An 18,980-nucleotide genomic window follows, 5' to 3' on the forward strand; every position below is an offset into this window, starting at 1 on the left:
CCAAGTACTCAAAATCAATGCTGTGTCACAGCAAAATAAAAGAAAATAATCTTTAAAAGCTTCAAAACTACTTGTGCAGATATGGACAAAGAATGAATTTACTCATTTTGGTCAACATATTGTCTGGAGATCTGCTCTGTGGCAGCTGCAGCCATGTTGGAATTACCTGCTCATCTGAGCATGTGGCCCCCTCCAGATAAGGCTTACTGCTAACAGATGGGTGTACCGCTATTGCTGCCAACTTTTAGACACAGATTTCTACAGATTTACACTTTGCTCATTTACAGGGCTGCCATTCAGTCGGTGGCAGCACTGTTTGCTGAAGGGTCTTCCTGTCCTGTTTCAGTTGGGACGAGAGCAGCTCCATTAGCAGCGGGCTCAGCGATGGCGAAGGGGACGGGTCAGAAAACCTCAGCTCAGAGGAGTTTAACGCCAGCTCCTCCCTCAACTCCCTACCGAGCACACCCCTGGGATCCAGACGCAACTCTTCTGTTATGGTGAGCTGACATTCTGTATCCAACAGTCAGTTAATCCAGTAGCTTGTCTTCATTTTTGTAAACCAGGCATAAAATGCACACAAGGCCTCTGCTAAAGCATTTTCAGTGTTTAATTCTAATATGTGAGCTAATGTGAGTGCTGCACACAGAGAATCACAAACCTCCAGTCTGAGACCGGAGAAGAATTTCTTTAAACTAATTTAGGAATCGGTCCATCAATCGCCTCAGCCGCTACAAAGATGCAGCTGCAACAGTCCTTTGTGGTTAAGTCAGACCCACTAAAAGTGCTTTGTTAGACACTGAAACAACTAATTTTGTTTTTAACTGCATTTTTGGAAAAATCAAACCTTGCTCAAGGTTCTCTAAAACCATCGAAAGGTGAGGAAATGGAAAGTGAAATTTATTTAAGGAGTCATAATTTAAGTTGCTGCTTTGCACTATCTAAAGAAGGATGATTGTGCTGAATAGTGAGTGTTAAAAACAAACACTTTTAGGGGATGTAGCTGTGATGGTTGTGGTTAACACTGAGGATTATGTTTCACCGTAAACCAGCTGAGGCTGATCTGGATCAGTTCCAAAACATTTGGTAAGAAAGATTCTTTTAAAGAGTGAAAAATATGACCTATGAAGAGTAATTTGTGAATCACTTTTTGAAGGTCGTCACTCCTCAATTCTGTTACAAAATGTCATTGTTTTTTTCAATGCTGAACCTGAAATGTACCTGTGTCCACTCAGAAACGTTTGATATTATATATACAACTGTATTATTATTCCTCATCATTCACAAATGTATAAATGGTATTTGTCTTTATCCAGCTGTGCAGAGTTTGGTGTATTTTATTACTTAATGCTCAGAGGGTAGAATGGACATCAGTGCTGCCCAATGAGCCGTCTGTCGCTGTGTGACTGTCGTGGTGCCAGGAAGCAGCATGAGCAGTTTTGTCTTGACAGCCTCGTCCTCAATGCACGGCATGAGTTACTGAGCAAATGCTGGCAAGTGTTATCAAGAGCTTTCAGTTTAGAAGGATGCTATTTAAATCGAGTCCATGCAGTGACCCACTTATTACAGGGGAGCTTGAGCAGTCAGGTGAAGAGGGAGGCGGTTGTTAGAAGGCTATTGCTTCAGTCTGGATCTGCAAAGTTACGCCATTGGTGAGTGACTAGTGAGCAGCGGGTGTGCTGCGTGGGGACAGTGTTAAAATACTCTGACCCTGGGACTTGTGGTCCAGGTGTGACTTCCCTCTGAGACTGAACAAACACTTGTCAATCAGTTGGAGATAACTTACTAAGTCTTGTATTCCTATAACCGTTTATTGGTAGCATGATGTAAAGCTTTTGTAGCATTTTGTGTGCTGCACACAGAGCTGGTTGGTGCTCACACATGGACAGCGAACAAAGGTGCTAACCAAGTACTGTAAAAGCCATTTACCCAACTTTTCTTGTCCACTGCACAGTAAAATAAAAATGAAAACTCCAGCTCTCCCCTCTCGTAAGATTCCTTCCATTTTTGTTTTACTCCCCTTGTCTGGTTACCACTGCTTGGGTTACATCTCTTCCATTCCACTGCAATGCAGCGGAGGAGAAGCAAAGATTGCACACAACAGTCATCTCTATCGCTAATACACAACGATGTGCAATGAATTCATGGTTTCCAACACTTCTGCCTTCTGCCTGCTTCTCTCTCTCAGCTCAGAACTGATGCTGAAAAACGTTCTCTGGTGGAGAGTGGACTTTCCTGGTACAGTGAGGACGGCAAAGCCGGACACAAACTCAACAGCTGCAGTTACGACACCGGGAGTCTGAAGACAGAAGCCCCGAGCAAGTGGAGAAAGAAGCCTCCGAGCGTCAGTGAAGATTCAGGCAGTAGAGGGGAAGTGAAAAAACCTCAGAGTCTGGGTCAGCCGGGAAGTTTCAGGAAGGGCCGTAATCCTCCTGTCGGCGTGACGTCGCCCATCACTCATACCTCTCAGAGCATGTTGAAGGTGGCAGGTGAGACCTCTCACCTACACATCTCATACGTCCCGTCCTGTTGCTCTTAAATAGGAGTGTTTTGGAAAAGTGACATTGTTGAGGAATCTTAATCCTATACCTGTATTTCATTTTGTGCTGGATTGTAATGTAAAATGTCTTGTTTGTATGTCAGCTAAAGTGGATATCTGTGCGATTTGTTACACAGATTTAAATGCATCAACGTGCATTTCACTAAGAAAGGCCACCTACTTTCTGTCTTTACTGTGTCTTTCATTTGCAGCAGCTGCATTATTCAAACCAGAGCAAACATTCCATCATTTCACAGTTTAAAGTTACGTTTACATACAAGCATTTCTGGACCTTTTTATTTTGAATTTCCACAGGTTTAAACTTTGAAACAAAACTCTTGACATTGAATTCTGACTTCAATTTCCCAACAGAAAATATGTCTAGCATAGTTTCTTGAAAAGTCAGGATTGTTATATTTCCTTTATTGCAGACGAATCAGATGTTAATGTTCTTATCTTTTAACAAGTTCCTTCAGTCAGGACACATTCATCATATCTGTTCCTGTCTATAATGATGAATAATGTTTTTTTTTAACATGACCTTGATTAGTTTTTATATTGGTAAAAATAATTTGTATTAGATGCAGAGTAAAACTGTGAGTCAATTTCAACACCCTGGGCACATAAAAATCTCAGAATAAATTCTATTAATAAATCTTTGCTTATTTTAAATGACATGAACATGAACTTTTATGATTAGGTGTGTGTCTACAGAGAATCCGTGTGTGTGTGTGTGTGTGTGTGTGTGTGTGTGTGTGTGTGTGTGTGTGTGTAGCTGCTGGTTCTATTCCATTTATCGTCATTCTTTCCTGTTTGGCCTGATTCTTTCTGTTTTTATTAATTGTAATGGTTGATAAACAATGTTGTCATTCACCATTATAATGTCTTTCTTTCTTCAGCACCTAAAAGTGAGAAGCCACTGGATAAAACCAAGATTTCCATCAAAACTGCTGGTTTACAACGGTCTCGTTCGGATGCTGGCAGGGATCATCATCATCATCAAGCAGAGCACCGTAAACCCCCGTCAGGTTTAGTCAAACCCACTGCTGGAGCCTCCTTTGGGTACAAGAAGCCACCGATAGCCACTGGTACAGCTACAGTTATGACAGCAGGGGGCACCACTATCTCCAGTGGCTCTGCCACTGTGGGGAAAACCCCCAAGTCATCTAGTATCCCTGTGAAGCCTGTGGGAGGAAGAGCACCATCTGGTCGAAAGAACAGCTTTGATGCCAGCAGTGAGCAGGGCTTCCTGGGGCCAAACGCTCGAAACAGCATTCAGTACCGTAGCCTGCCTCGACCGGCCAAATCGAGCACGCTCAGTGTGATTGGTCGCCCCTCGCCCCGGCCTGTCAGTGGCACCATTGACCCGAGTCTGTTGAGTCTGAAACCTGTTCCCATGGCCTCCACAGGTCCCAGAGTTAAAGACCCAAGTAGCTGCAGCAGCAAAATGGTAAATCGAACAAGCATTGGCCCGGTGAATCAGACAGACCGGGAGAAGGAGAAGGAGAGAGCCAAGGCCAAGGCTGTGGGTGCTGACATGGACTGTGGTTCTCTGAAAGGAGATGAAAATAGTTCCACAGTTGGCTCTGCAGTCAAACTGCATGGGCTGAGACGGACCAACAGCAACAAGTACCCAGAACTGTCGTCACCCACCGCACCAAGGTCATTAAAAAGATGCTTTAAGGCATCGTCTGATGTAATCTCTGACACACAGATGTAATCTCTGACAGACTTCAGTGTCTTGAATTGCTAAATTCTCCTGAATATAATATGTGTGTGTTTGTGTAAACTGTGTATGTATATATATATATATATATATATATATATATATATATATATATATATATATATATATATATATATATATATATATATATATATTTACACACACACACACACACACACATATATATATATATATATATGTGTATATATATATATATATATATATATATACACACACACACACACACATATATATATATGTGTGTATATATATATATATATATATATATATATATATATATATATATATATATATATATATATATATATATATATATATACATACACACACACACACATATATATATATATATATACACACACACACACACACACTGTATATATATACACTGTATATATATACACTGTATTACTGTGTATATAGTACACAGTACTATATAGTACAGTACCCCTCGTTACCCATGGTTAATGCGTTCCTGGAATCACCCGCAAGAACATAACATATTTTTTGCTGTAATTTAAACATTTATGAACCCTCCCCATACTGATATTAAACCACCTTCTTTATGTATTACCTTTTCCCACACTCTTAGACTGTTTAAGCCATTTTTCTGTCTCAAGGAAGTGCGCTGCGTTCTGAGAGTCACTGAACGCAGCGCACTTCTGGATGCCGTCAGCCAATAGTATGCACGTACGGTATCACGTGACTACCTATTAAAAATCAGCAATGTAGTGAAGCCGCGTGTGTTGATGCACGGATGTGTGAGGGATAACTGTATGTGTGTGTGTGTGTGTGTGTATTTTTTCTTAGTTCTTATACTACTTGTTTTGGACATCATGTCTCAGACTTCTAATAACATGCTTTCTTTCCTTCTGTTTGATCATCAGGATGCTAAACACAAAGTCTCTGGGTCACCCACCTAGCTTGGCCCACCTGGACAAAGTCAACTCCAACAGTCTCGACTCCTGTGTGACCATCCAGGATCTCCCACCCAAAGTCCCCCCATATTCCAAACTGCAGGACCTAGCTGGTTCTCACGCCCCCGTCCGCCTCACGCCCAGCCCAGCGCCCCTACTGCACATTGACTCTACCAGCTCCTACACCAGTGAGAACCTGAGTGTGAGCGGATCACCACTGCTCTACCCCAAACTGTCCGGCTTGCACCGCAGCCTGGAGTCCCTGCCCCTGCAGATGAGCGTGCCTTCCAGTTCCAGGTTCATCAAAACTGAGAAGCATGACAGTGAGGAGAGGGGGACGGGAACCTGGGGAGCTGAACACAGGACCTCCCTCAACCTAGCAGAGAGGTAGGTCTCATCTTAAGATGGATCTCATAGTGTTAGTGTTGCTGAATAGGCTAAGTTGACGAAACGTGATTCCGTCCTTTCCTTTGACCTCAGTATGTGAGCGTTAAGTTATAAAACTAAACCATGTTCAACTGTGGTGAGATGGGAATAAATGGTCGCTGCAAAGTTTGAGTTTCCAAATTCCTTCCTAAATAAAGTCATTTTTAGTGTTTCAAGAAACAACAATGCGGTCAAAATTAACACCATTTTAATTGCTTAACAATACATGTAGAATTTCTGTTGGTTCTCTAGTCTATCTGTCAGGATGAACTCCTAACCCCCTGACCTGTCATGACCAGGACATAAAAGATAGCATGTTACTCACTGAATTCATTCATTCATTCATTATCCACCGCTTCATCCGCTGTAGCGGGTTGCGGGGAGCTGGAGACGATCCCAACTGACTGAGGGCGTGAGGCGGGGGAAACTCCGGGCGCGACGCCAGTGCACCGCGGAGCCACACGGAGACACAGACAAACACGCATGCACACACTCACACGGTCAATGTGGAACGGCCAATAAACCTGAAGGGCGTGTTTTTTGGAGGTGGGAGGAAGCCGGAGAACCCGGAGAGAACCCACGTAGACACGAGGAGAACATGCAAACTCCGCAAAGAGCGGGACGTGAACCCGGAACCACCTTGTTGTGCGGCGACAACACTACCCACTGCGCCACCCTATTATTCAACTTAAGAGAAAAATAACAAGGAAAATTAATGTTTGAGTAAAAAGAAGTTGTCTTTCTGTGAGCTGCTTTTATATATAATATAACTTCATTTGTCCTTGCTGCTGACACATGATTAATATTCACAGTTTCAGATTGGACACGTCTAACTCGGGCCAGCTCTTGGTAGCAGTCGCTCATATTTTATGTGCCTTTTTTTGGGGGAATGGAAACTCTGCTGTGCCATGTAGAATATGGAAAGCTAAATCCATCAGGAGATTTCTGCTCATTAAGTCGGACATTGTCTGAATATTTTCATACTGTAGGACTGTAGCTTCAGGCCAGTTTCCAGTATGCCATATGGGAGAGATATCCCAGCTTTATGCTTTTGCAGGCCCTTTCATTTATAGTGTCAGCGCACGTCTCTGAGGAACATACAATTACTGTTTATTCTCTTTTAATAATGTTTTTATTGTCTCCTCTGCAGCTTGCAGACAGACAGAAACACCTTACCGAAGAAAGGCTTCGAGTACGTCCAACTCTTGTTTTTCCACGCGCTCGTTTGAATCCTCCTCTTGTCTCGTATCGTCGTCCTTCAACCTTAAAATTTCCCTTTATTTTCTCAGATGCTTTGGCTCAAGCCTGTCTGAGAGTGAAGGGAGTAAACCGGGCAGACGCCACTCCCACACCATATCCAGCATGACGGAGAGCCATAGCCCCCCTCAGCTGCCTTCTCCCACCCACCCCTTCCAGCCCTCCTCCCGCAAGGCTCCTCTCACCAACGTGGGTGAGTGCTCTGGCTTTATTTGAATGACAGGTTCTAAAAGCATTCACCGTTGCAGCTTTGGAAGTTACGAGGCTTGAATAATCTAATAAGTCATCCGACGTATCTTAGATTATTGTTAACCAGGTTATGAGGTTCACACTGAGGGGGGAGTCCAGCCTGGGTTTTACAGCTCAGTAATGTTGACACAAGTCGTTGGTGTTGGATCCAGTTGTGTTGGAATGATGAAGTGATGTCAAATTTTCCTGGTATCACATTTAACTATGTGAATATGCCTTTTTTGGCTGGCTGTATATCTTCATTTACACTTGAGTGTAAGTTTGAAATCTACTTACTTTGGAAGCAATAAGGGGTTCAAGTCAGGGGATATTTATATCTTTGACTGTTGACGAACCGTAGGGTTGACTTTCACTGAGTCATCAAAGTGCTTTACCTAGGTTTGTGTGTGTGTGTGTGTGTGTGTGTGTGTGTGTGTGTGTTTGTGTGCTACTGCGATCTGCAGTCTTATCTCTTCCATTACTTGTCTCTATAAACATTTATCTTTTTCAGTGGCACCAATTTCCAGCGGCACCCCAAGGATATCACGCTCCAACAGCACTGGCCCCACCAGCGACTCAGCCGGCAATCTCTACGAATCTTCCCCCCCAGGCAGCAGCATGTCCCTGACTGACCGGCCAAAATCCGTGATGCGGTGTGGGTCTCTCCGTGAACCGGGGGACGATGGTGAGGCCACCTGCCTGCAGGGGAGACGCACAATAAATGACCTCAGATGAAACAAAACCATCCGCTCATACAGAATCAAACACAATCCGTTAGGCAAAATGTCAGAAGGACGTTTATTTTTGTGAACTGTGAAATGTGGACAGAGCTTCTGGTGCCTTCATTTTGTTAATTAAATGAAATGATTAGCTTAAGATTTTTACTAGGTACACTACTGGGAGTAAAATCCTGTTTGTATCAGTTAACCTTGGGAATAATGTCGGCTTTGAACCTGTACTCATTCCCAGGAAGTGGGACGTCACTGGAATCATTAACAGGAGACATACGTGACAAACTAGAGAGAAGGCTGGAAGCATTTTGAACACAGAATGTTGGGATCAAAAAATATCATAATTGATTGTTTGGTTCCAAAGTGTCCATTGGTGTGGGTGTTTGCATGAGTGGTTGTCTTTTGTGTGGTTCTGCGATGCATATGAATGAATGAATGAATGAATGAATGAATGAATGAATGAATGAATGAATGAATGATAATTCATCCTAAATGCCCCTAATGAACGAGATAGGGTAGTAATATCTCAACATATGTATTTATTTAGTTTCTTTATTGTTTTTTTGGACATGTTACATCCGGAAAAAAAAGAAAAGAAAAAGCCTGACGGGTAGAAGCCAATAGGCTTGTGAAATTCCCGTCCCCCAGAATACATGTATTTTACTTTTAATAGTGAAGTCAGATCCTTCCTTTCCTGTTTCAGTGCACGGATCTGTTCTCTCTCTGGCTTCCAATGCGTCATCAAACTACTCATCGGTGAGTTCACTATAATCTGCATCTCTAAAGTAATTTCACTATCTCGCTTTTACTGTGCATAAATGGCTCTCCTAACAGATTCTATGAATGCTGTTCTTTCCTTTATCGGTGTTTATTGTGTATTTGTGTTCACCATGCCTTCTTTAGAACGAGGAGAGGATTCAAGGAGAGGTAAGGCCAACATGTCCAACGTGTCCAACAGCTTCTAAAAACACACTGTGTCATTTCTCTACCTTACCTATTGGTCATTTCATGTTGGAACGAGTATGCCCATCATAATTTTTTTAATCATTAATCAATGTTATCCATTGTTTTTGATTTCTTCCCCCAGGAGCTCATAATCCAATTCAATTTTGTTTTTGTTCTTTTTTTTTTTAAATTTCTAATATTTTCCCTCCAGCAACATCTCTAACATTTAATCAAAACATCTTTATAATATTCTCAGTGCATGACAAAAGTATTATATATCCATACCATAAAGTGAAATATGCCTACTGGTTTATTAGTGGATTATCATAATAATGGACCTCACTTTTCAATTTATCTTCAGCAAATCCGCAAGTTAAGAAGAGAGTTGGAATCTTCCCAGGAAAAGGTTGCCAATCTGACCATGCAGCTTTCTGCAAATGTATGTATGAGTTTTACTTCCTTAAAAATCCCCATTTCAACATTTTTTTTAGTATCTTAAAATGATTTAAGTAATTCAAAATGTAGATTATATCCTCTAAATCTCTGAAGCACCTCTGGGATACAGAGATCTCTTTTAACAGGTGTGTCTTGTGTCTGCAGTTCATTTCATTTATGGTGACATTGCAAGAATACATGAGGTGAAAGGCTTGCTCTTCCTCTGTGTGCAGGGAATAAGGGCAAGCCTTTAAAGATTTTAAAGGTTTTCCACTTGAGGCTTTGTATATTATGTTTTTGAACATGTTGTACCTTAACTTGGAAGCTGAACATGGTCCACAACATTTGTGTCGTTCTGCAGCCTGGATATGCGTAATGCTGTTTGACTCACACTGAAGGTTAACATCAGGACCACCTAACCAATCTAATCATAGACAACAAGTATAAACTACAACCTGTTGCACTCTTATATACTGCTTCTGCTAGACTATCCTCTAACCTGAGTATTTTAATACACTGTTGGGACCTCACTTACTGTATTATCTATTCTGAGTGATCTAAAGCACAACTAGATAGCTGTAAGCACAGGTTTGATGTGACCGGAGACCAGTTCTCATTGCCAAGAAACAAAACCAAATTCTTTTAGCAGTGTTTACACAGATATGAGTAACACACTCTACACATTTTTTTTTTTGCCTTAATGTTGTGCATTAAATCTATTTCTGAAGGTTTGATTTTTTTTCTTGTAGCTGTTTCAGGTGATCGTCCATTACATTCATTTAAAAACATGACATGTTATTGACAGAAACTGGTTATAAATTTGTCATCCATGATAAAAATCTGAAAGGTCTCTCAAAAAATAAGTAAGAGTAGAAGTATGAACTGTCTCAGTTTTTAATTACTTGGGTTTTGTTGAAATTTGACAAATGTTGCACATCACCTTAAAAATAGTCTTACTCGGTCCCAATGATGTACATTTTTATCTGCATGTGGATAAAACCAATAGACACGTTGTTAATCCAGGTGTAAACAGAATGCCGTCCACTGATTGATCACTCAGTACAGATGATAATGGATTTGAATAGACCTTGAATGACTGTATGAAGCCTGTGTGTGTGTGTGTGTGTGTGTGCATGTGTGAGAGCATTTTTACTGCATAAGAAGTTCAATCCCACGCCTAACGCCACTGTCCCTCTCTTTTACTTCTGGGGTGTTTTGGCGGCTGGACTCGCTGCTGCCCCCTGTCTGCTTCCCACTGTCAAGCAGCAAGGCCAGGTTTGTTGCTTCCTCTGCAGATCTCTGCTGCTTCCACTTGATTCTGAACAAACATCAAGCTGACTTGTTTCTACCATCCCATATTTCCTGGTGGCACAGACAACCTCATCACCCACCTCAAAGCATGTTGAAAAGGGTCACAGCTACGTATTTTCATTAGCTATTATTATGTCAACATATTGTTTCCAGTTAAGTCATTTACATATATATTAAAATGGCCAATATAGATATACAGAAGGTCTGCCTGCAGTTGTTGTGTAGACAAATTCTGGATCCAGTAGGTGATCTGGATCAATACCAGAATACACATGGTTTTTTGAATGATGCACTGCGTTTCTACAGGAATGTTTTCATAACTCATACAGAAATCCTTAAAAAAAAACAAAAAAACAAAAAGCAAACAGAGTAAAACAAACACAAAAATGATTGCCTTTTTCGCTGAGTGGAAAACAAAATGAAAGAGAACAAAGATGTGAAGGGGGGAGATGCTGGAAACAATGCAATAAATAAATAAAGAGCCAACCCATGGGCTGTATGACCATCAAAACTATAATAATGAACGTAGACACATCAAATCCCTCCATTAGCAGGCAGAGTGTAATAAATCCTAGCCCAATGGCAAAATATGCTATAAAGTGGTGATGAGGTTTGTTCCTGTGCCACACCGCCACCTTCCTCCGCCTCCTTCCTGTTTCATCTCTGACATCATCCACAGCTGCCCACCGCTCCCTCCTCCCCCAGCAGATGGAGCGAGACTCTTGATCTGTGTCTTTTTAGCATATGAAGCTATTGACCAATCAGATGCAGTGACTGTCCCTGTCTGCCCCCCCCCCCCTCTCCCTCTGAAGGCTAACCTGGTAGCAGCCTTTGAGCAGAGTCTGGCGCTGATGACGGCACGCCTGCAGACGCTATCAGTGTCCTCTAGTGAAAAGGTACCTCTGAGATGTAATACACACACACAACACACACACACACACACACACACACACACACACACACACACACACACACACACACACACACACACACACACACACACACACACACAACACACACATGCATTAATAATGACAGTTTAATTTTAAGTTTAAATAAAAGAGAACTATAAAAGAAAGAGGTGAAAATAAGAGGGGAAGTGGGAGTGAGTGAAGTAAACAAAGAGAAGAGTAAAGAGAGCTGGAGGAGACTTTGATTATTTTTTCAGTGATAAAACTGTTACTGCAGAGCCTCAGACCACTGTTGGTATTAGTGGACACGTGATAACTGTATGTGGGTCAGGAAATGCAATGTATCCAAAAAAAAATAAATCATCAGACCTCTTGAAACAATGTTCAATTTCAAATCATATTGTAAAATAGATGTTAAATATGTCACATAATTTTGTGTGGGGTGTTTTGGTTGTTTGTGTTGGATACATCTGAGGCCTCTTATGATGTCCACATGTATTAATAGAACTGATTGGAGGATGAATGAAATTTACTTGGGAATCTCCTAGGGAACTTAAACTTCACTCATTTTTTTTTTAAAAAGGAATAATTTCTTCTCAATTAAATATGTTATTCTGTCAGAGGATATCTAAAAGTAAGAGCATCCGCTGATTGAAGGGTTCTACTGTAGGATTCATTCACTGACTGATCCACAGTCCTCGTTTCTAGGACTGTAGACTCCCATGATGGATACTGACTGATGTTTTTCCCTCATCAGGACTCTGAGCTCACTGAGCTGAAAGACACCATTGAGATTCTGAAGGTTAAAAATACAGAGGCTCAAGAAATCATTCAGGGAGCCCTCAGCAACCCAGAAATCACACCTAAAGGTGAATGATATGCTCGGGATGGAAAGTGGAAAACACTTGCAGAGGTGAAGATGAAGAAGTAAAGTGTTTGCAGTAACCTCAGTTTTCTCTTCTCCTGATATGTAGAGCTGCTGATCAATCGTCAGAACTCATCAGAAAGTATCTCCAGCCTCACCAGCACCACCAGTCACTCCAGTATGGGTAGTCTCAAAGAGCAGGAGGCCAAGAAGAAGAAGAAGAAGAGCTGGGTGAGGGCAGTTAGAGCACAAAAAAGGTCTAATTTACAAAATCCAAGCACATTGTGAGACAGAATTTGTATTTTTCAGCGGTGATGTCATTTTTAGAGTTGTTAAAAACATTTTCTTGTTAATATCACAGGTAATATATAATAAAATTATAACTGATATAACTCATACTTTGACCGTTTAGTATTTGTCGTAATCAACCCAGGATTATCATAATATAGGTTAAAATACAAAAATACATAGTGTAAGGGTATGTTAGAAGCCTATTAAATACAATTATTAGGTATGCAAAGTCTACTTTATTATCAGTATTGTCATACATGAGGTTTAATTTAATCTAAATGGAAGCTCTAACCGTGTTCCAGTTTCTCGTCCTGCATGTCGATTCTCCTCCTGTCTCGCTCCTGATCTGTTAATAAAGGTGACTCTGGTCTTTCCCTCATGCTGCCCTGCTCTTTGTTTCAGGTCTTTGAGGTGAGTGATGTTCCTTCAGTAGATAAACCCCCGATCCTCCTTTTCTTCTCAGACCTACTGTATGTAGTACCCCTAACAGACCACACTATGAACCATTAAGAAACTCTCTGTTGTTTGTTTCTGTCTGACTGAATTGACATCAAACCTTTCTGTCTAATGTCAATTCTTTCTCCACCTAGATTTGAGTACATTAAAATGTTGATACAGATTTTTTCTAGTTTTATGTATGAGCTATTAATTAATTCATCTTTCCTTTTATAATTATTCAGGGTGGACAGAGTCAAGAGCAGAAATACAGTAGAAACTACACATACTTTATAGGAACATTCATTCATTTTATTCATCATATCTCCATCCATCCATCTTCCACCGCTTATCCGTAGTCGGGTCACGGGGGCAGCAGCTTCAACAGGGAGCCCCAAACTTCCCTTTCCCCAGCCACATCCACCAGCTCTGACTGGGGGATCCTAAGGCGTTCCCAGACCAGTGTTGAAACATAATCCCTCCACCTGGTCCTGGGTCTGCCCCGAGGTCTCCTCCCAGCTGGACGTGCCAGAAACACCTCCCTAGGGAGGCATCCCGGAGGCATCCGCACCAGATGCCCAAACCACCTCAACTGACTCCTTTCCACGTGAAGGAGCAGCGGCTCTACTCTGAGCCCCTCGCGAAAAGCAGTGTTTCTCACCTTATCTCTAAGGGAGACACCAGCTATCCGCCTGAGAAAGCCCATTTCAGCCGCTTGTATCCGCAATCTCGTTCTTTCGGTCATGACCCATCGCTCATGACCATAGGTGAGGGTAGGAACGAAGATTAAACGGTAGATGGAGAGCTTTGCCTCTCGGCTTAGCTCCCTCTTTGTGACAACAGTGCGGTAAAGCGACTGCAATACCGCTCCTGCTGCCCCAATTCTCCGTCCAATCTCACGCTCCATTGTTCCCTCACTCGTGAACAGGACCCCAAGATACTTAAGCTCCTTCACTTGTGGAAGGACCTCATTCCCCACTTGGAGAAGGCATTCCATCGGTTTCCTGCTGAGGACCATGGCCTCAGATTTGGAGGTGCTAATCCTCATCCCCGCCGCTTCACACTCGGCTGCAAACCGGAACAGTGAGCGCTGCAGGTCACAGGCTGATGACGCAAACAGGACCACATCATCTGCAAAAAGCAGTGAAGCAGTCCTCAGGCCACCAAACTGTAACCCCTCCTCACCATGACTACGCCTCGATATCCTGTCCATGAAAATCACAAACAGAATTGGTGATAAAGCGCAGCCCTGGCGAAGGCCAACAGCTACTCGGAACAAGTTCGACTTACTGCCGAGAACCCGAACGTAGCTCTCACTTTGGGCGTACAGGGATTGGATGGCCCTGAGGAGAGGCCCCCTCACCCCATACTCCCGCAGTACTTCCCACAGTATATCCCTGGGGACACGATCATATGCCTTCTCCAAGTCTACAAACACATGTAGACTGGATGGGCATACTCCCAAGCCCCCTCTAGGATCCCTGTGAGAGTAAAAAGCTGGTCCGTTGTTCCACGACCAGGACGGAACCCACATTGTTCCTCCTCAATCTGAGGCTCGACAATTGGCCGGACCCTCCTTTCCAGCACCTTCGAGTAAACTTTTCCAGGGAGGCTGAGGAGTGTGATGCCCCTGTCATTGGCACACACTCTCTGGTCCCCCTTTTTAAAAAGAGGAACCACCACCCCAGTCTGCCAGTCTTTCGGCACTGTCCCAGACTTCCACGCAATGTTAAAGAGGCGTGTCATCCCTGACAGCCCCTCAACACCCAGAGCCTTCAGCATTTCCGGGCGAATCTCATCAACACCCGGGGCTTTGCCACCGTGCAGTTGTTTAACTACTTCGGTGACTTCGCCCCGAGAGATTGACTCTGATCCCCCATCATCCTACAGCTCTGCCTCTGCAACAGAGGACGGGTCAGTTGGGGTAGTTGGATTCAGGAGTTCCTCAAAGTGTTCCTTCCACCGACCGACAACCTCCTCAGTCGAGGTCAACAGTGTCCCATCTTTGCTGTATACAGCTTGGATGGTTCCCCGTTTCCCCCTCCTGAGGTGTCGGACAGTCCTCCAGAACAACTTTGGTGCCGTCCGATAGTCCTTCTCCATGGCCTCTCCGAACTCCTCCCACACCCTCTGTTTTGCCTCCATCACAGCCGAGGCTGCAGTCCTTTTGGCCCGTCGGTACCCTGCAACTGCTTCAGGAGTCCCCAGGGACAACATGCCCCTGAAGGCCTCCTTCTTCAGTCGGACGGCTTCCCTGACCACCGGGGTCCACCACGGTGTTCAAGGGTTACCGCCCCTTAAGGCACCCAAGACCTTGAGACCACAGCTCTCAGCTGCAGCATCAGCAATGGAAGTTTTGAACATCGACCATTCAGGTTCAATGCCCCCAGCCTCCACAGGGCTGCACGAGAAGCTCCTTCGGAGGTGTGAATTGAAGGCCTCACGGACAGAGTCCTCCTCCAGATGTTCCTAGTTCACCCGCACTACTCGTTTGGGCTTACCAGGTCTATCCAAAGGTTTCCTCCGCCAACGGACCCAACTCACCACCAGGTGGTGATCAGTTGACAGCTCTGCCCCTCTCTGCACCCGAGTGTCCAAAACACACGGTCGAAGATCAGATGATACGATCACAAGATCAATCATTGACCTCCGACCCAGGGTGCTCTGGTACCAGGTACACTTGTGAGCATCCTTGTGTTCGAACATGGTGTTAGTTATGATTAATAATCCGTGACTAGCACAGAAGTCCAACAACATAACACCGCTCGGGTTCAGATCAGGGAAGCCATTCCTCCCAATCACGCCCCTCCAAGTGTCTCCATCATTGCCGACGTGTGCGTTGAAGTCCCCCAGGAGAACAATGGAGTCCCCTGCAGGGATCCCTTCAAGGACCCCATTTAGGGACCCCAAGAAGGCCGAATACTCTGAACTGATATTTGGTGCATATGCACAAACAACAGTCAGAGTTCCACCCCCCACAGCCTTAAGGCGTAGGGAAGCGACCCTCTCATCCACCGGGGTAAACTCCAACACAGCGGCGCTCAGCCGGGGGCTTGTGAGTATCCCCACACCCGCCCTGCGCCTCACGCCTGACGCAACTCCAGAGTGAAACAAGGTCCAACCCCTATCCAGGAGTTTGGATCCAGAACCGAGGCTATGCGTGGAGGTAAGCCCCACCAGATCCAACTGGTAGCGCTCCACCTCCAACACAAGTTCCGGCTCCTTCCCCGCCAGTGAGGTGACATTCCACATCCCCAAAGCCAACTTCTGCCACCCGGGTCTGGTCCGTCGTGACCCCCTGTCGTCACTGCCACCCATATGGCAGCACACCCGACCCCATCGGTCTGCCCTGCGGGTGATGGGTCCACAGGGGTGGGAAGAATCCACGTTGCCTTTTCGGGCTGAGCCCGGCCGGGCCCCGTGGCAGACCCGGCCACCAGGCGCTCGCTGACGGGCCCTCCGTCCAGGCCTGGCTCCAGACGTGGGCCCCGGGCTTCCTCCGGGCAGGGTCACATTTTTCCCTTTTCCGTTTTTCATGGGATCTTCTGAACCATTCTTTGTCTCCCATGGATCCGACTGGTTCGTCCAGCACATTCAATAAATGTTCAACTGAATCAAGATCTGGGGAATTTACCCTCTATCAATCAACGTAGTACCAAATACTGAAGTGGAACTTTACCAAAAAACATATTCAAAGTCAATTTTCAAATTTTATTTACGTCGCCCCGCATCATAACAGAAGTCTTCTCATGACGGCGGAGGCTCAGCGGTAGAGCCGGTCGTCCAATGTCCCCAAGATAAGGGGTTTGATTCCTGCTCCTGCCCAGCCACCAGGAGTGTGAGCTGACAGTGGGAGGTGACAGTTCACCTCCTGAGCACTGCTGAGATGCCCCTGAGCAAGGCGTAGTCCCCCATTACAAGTTACTCATTTGCGCACACTAAGCAGGAGCTGCCCGCCACTCTACCTTCCATTGCATGCTTACAGGCCCCCTTGTGTGTGTGTGTTTTACAGGGGCCTGTACACACATATATATCCATGTATGACTTAATAACACTAGATTTTGCTATTAATTTCTCCTAGGGTATCATTCCGGCAAATAAAATTTAACGAAAATTTGTAAAAGTCAAATCCATTTTTTATGCTTTTACAGCATCAACTCTGAGAACAAAATGTTCACTCACTACCTCATGTAACCCACGTTAATATGATGAATACATTCATTCATTTTCATGTACCGCCGCTGTATCCGCCGTAGCGAGTCACGGGGAGCTGGAGCCTATCCCAGCTGGCATAGGGCGTGAGGCGGGGGACACTCCGATCACGACGCCAGTGCACCACGGATGATGAATACATAATCAGTGCAATTCTCTTCACCGTTCATTGGCTTTAATGTTTTTGGTTGATTGGTTTGTGTTAAAAGTAGCTCAACGGAAGTTATCCTGAAAACTTGACATTAGAATCATCTATTTCTACCATGTCTCCTCTTTGTGTAGCTACGCAGTTCCTTTAACAAGGCCTTCAGCAAGAAGGGCTCCAAGCCATCAGGCCCTTATGCTGACATTGAGGAAATCGCCACCCCAGAATCCTCTGCACCCTCCTCCCCCAAAGTCCATAACGATGGCGACAAGCATCCATCCTCCATGAAATCTTCCACTTCTGAATCATCATCAGGGTAAACTTCTTTCTGCATTGATATAAATAAGAAATGTTGATAATCATGTTATAACATGACGGCTAAATGCCGCTAGACTATTAGAGAAGTCTATGATATGGACAAGCGATGAAAAACTTGAGCTCAGAACATAAACTTACAAGCATCTCTGATGGATTTGAAAGTGAGGCTGTCAGTCTGACGCTCAGCATCTATCTTACTGACCTGACCTTAACGTCTCCAGACTCTGTGAGGGAGGCGAGGCGGCGGATGACAAAGTTGTGTCGGACCTACGCACTGAACTGTGGGAGAAGGAGCGTAAGCTGACAGACATCCGATTGGAGGCTTTGAGCTCCGCCCATCGCCTAGAGCAGCTACAGGAGGCCATGACCAACATGCAGGTACATGTGAAGCCATGATTCTTGCCTGGATTTTTTAACTAATTAAAAAATGTGTTGTCTTTAAATGCCTGAATCTGTTGTTTTAAAGTGAATATTGGACCTCTCTGTAAACTTAAACGCTTTTGGAAATTGTTTTATTTAAAAATGTAAATGTACCTTCCACTAGCAGGATTGGTTTCAGACTTGAAAATATATTATCTGCTTGATTTGTGGATTTTAGTAACTTAGTTTTCTTCATTGCCTGTGCATTATGAAACTCTGAGCATTGTTTTTTAATTTTTTTGTAGAGGACAGTGGAGAACCTGAAGACTGAAAATGACCACCTGAAGACGGGAGGTCTGTCTCCCTGTTCTTCTCCTGGACCCTCCAGCTCCGTCTCCCAATCATCTGGTCTCACTGCGCTGGGGAGTTTATCACCCCGACAGTCGGTGGCTGTGCACGTACCCAAAAGCTACAGCAGGGGGCTGAGTGAGGGGGGCGGCTCTGGTAAAGCTTATTTAGTTTATCACACACACACAGACACACAGACACACAGACACACACACACACACGCACACACGCACACACGCACAGACGCACAGACACACAGACACACAGACACACGCACACACGCACACACGCACAGACGCACAGACGCACAGACGCACAGACACACACACACACAGACACACACACACACACACACACACACACACACACACACACACACACACACACACACACACACACACACACACACACACACACACACACACACACACACACACACACACACACTCACACACACACACACACACACACAGGATATAAACACTACATTTTTACATTGAGTAAATCTGATATTTCTATTTTTTAAAACAGTTGTGTTTTGGTTGTTACAGTACTTATTTGT

General features: G+C 44.2%; 1 protein-coding gene across 2 annotated transcripts in view; it reads left to right on the forward strand.

Moving 5' to 3' along the window:
• The window catches only part of nav1b (neuron navigator 1b), a 54,775-nt gene that overhangs the window by 26,593 nt on the left and 9,202 nt on the right, over positions 1-18,980 (forward strand). Inside the window, exons 4-19 of one of the 2 annotated variants that reach the window (XM_068314754.1) lie at positions 347-497; positions 2,186-2,486; positions 3,436-4,198; positions 5,171-5,587; positions 6,777-6,818; positions 6,916-7,076; positions 7,623-7,796; positions 8,546-8,598; positions 8,746-8,769; positions 9,149-9,226; positions 11,346-11,429; positions 12,202-12,313; positions 12,419-12,540; positions 17,530-17,708; positions 17,932-18,088; positions 18,376-18,574. In XM_068314754.1, the coding sequence (XP_068170855.1) occupies positions 347-497; positions 2,186-2,486; positions 3,436-4,198; positions 5,171-5,587; positions 6,777-6,818; positions 6,916-7,076; positions 7,623-7,796; positions 8,546-8,598; positions 8,746-8,769; positions 9,149-9,226; positions 11,346-11,429; positions 12,202-12,313; positions 12,419-12,540; positions 17,530-17,708; positions 17,932-18,088; positions 18,376-18,574 (3,017 nt within the window). The remainder of the gene's footprint in view (positions 1-346; positions 498-2,185; positions 2,487-3,435; positions 4,199-5,170; positions 5,588-6,776; positions 6,819-6,915; positions 7,077-7,622; positions 7,797-8,545; positions 8,599-8,745; positions 8,770-9,148; positions 9,227-11,345; positions 11,430-12,201; positions 12,314-12,418; positions 12,541-17,529; positions 17,709-17,931; positions 18,089-18,375; positions 18,575-18,980) is intronic. The other variant, XM_068314755.1, reaches the window with a different exon arrangement.

The sequence above is a fragment of the Antennarius striatus genome, chromosome 5, assembly GCF_040054535.1.
Source record: "Antennarius striatus isolate MH-2024 chromosome 5, ASM4005453v1, whole genome shotgun sequence".
Taxonomy (NCBI): Eukaryota; Metazoa; Chordata; class Actinopteri; order Lophiiformes; family Antennariidae; genus Antennarius; species Antennarius striatus.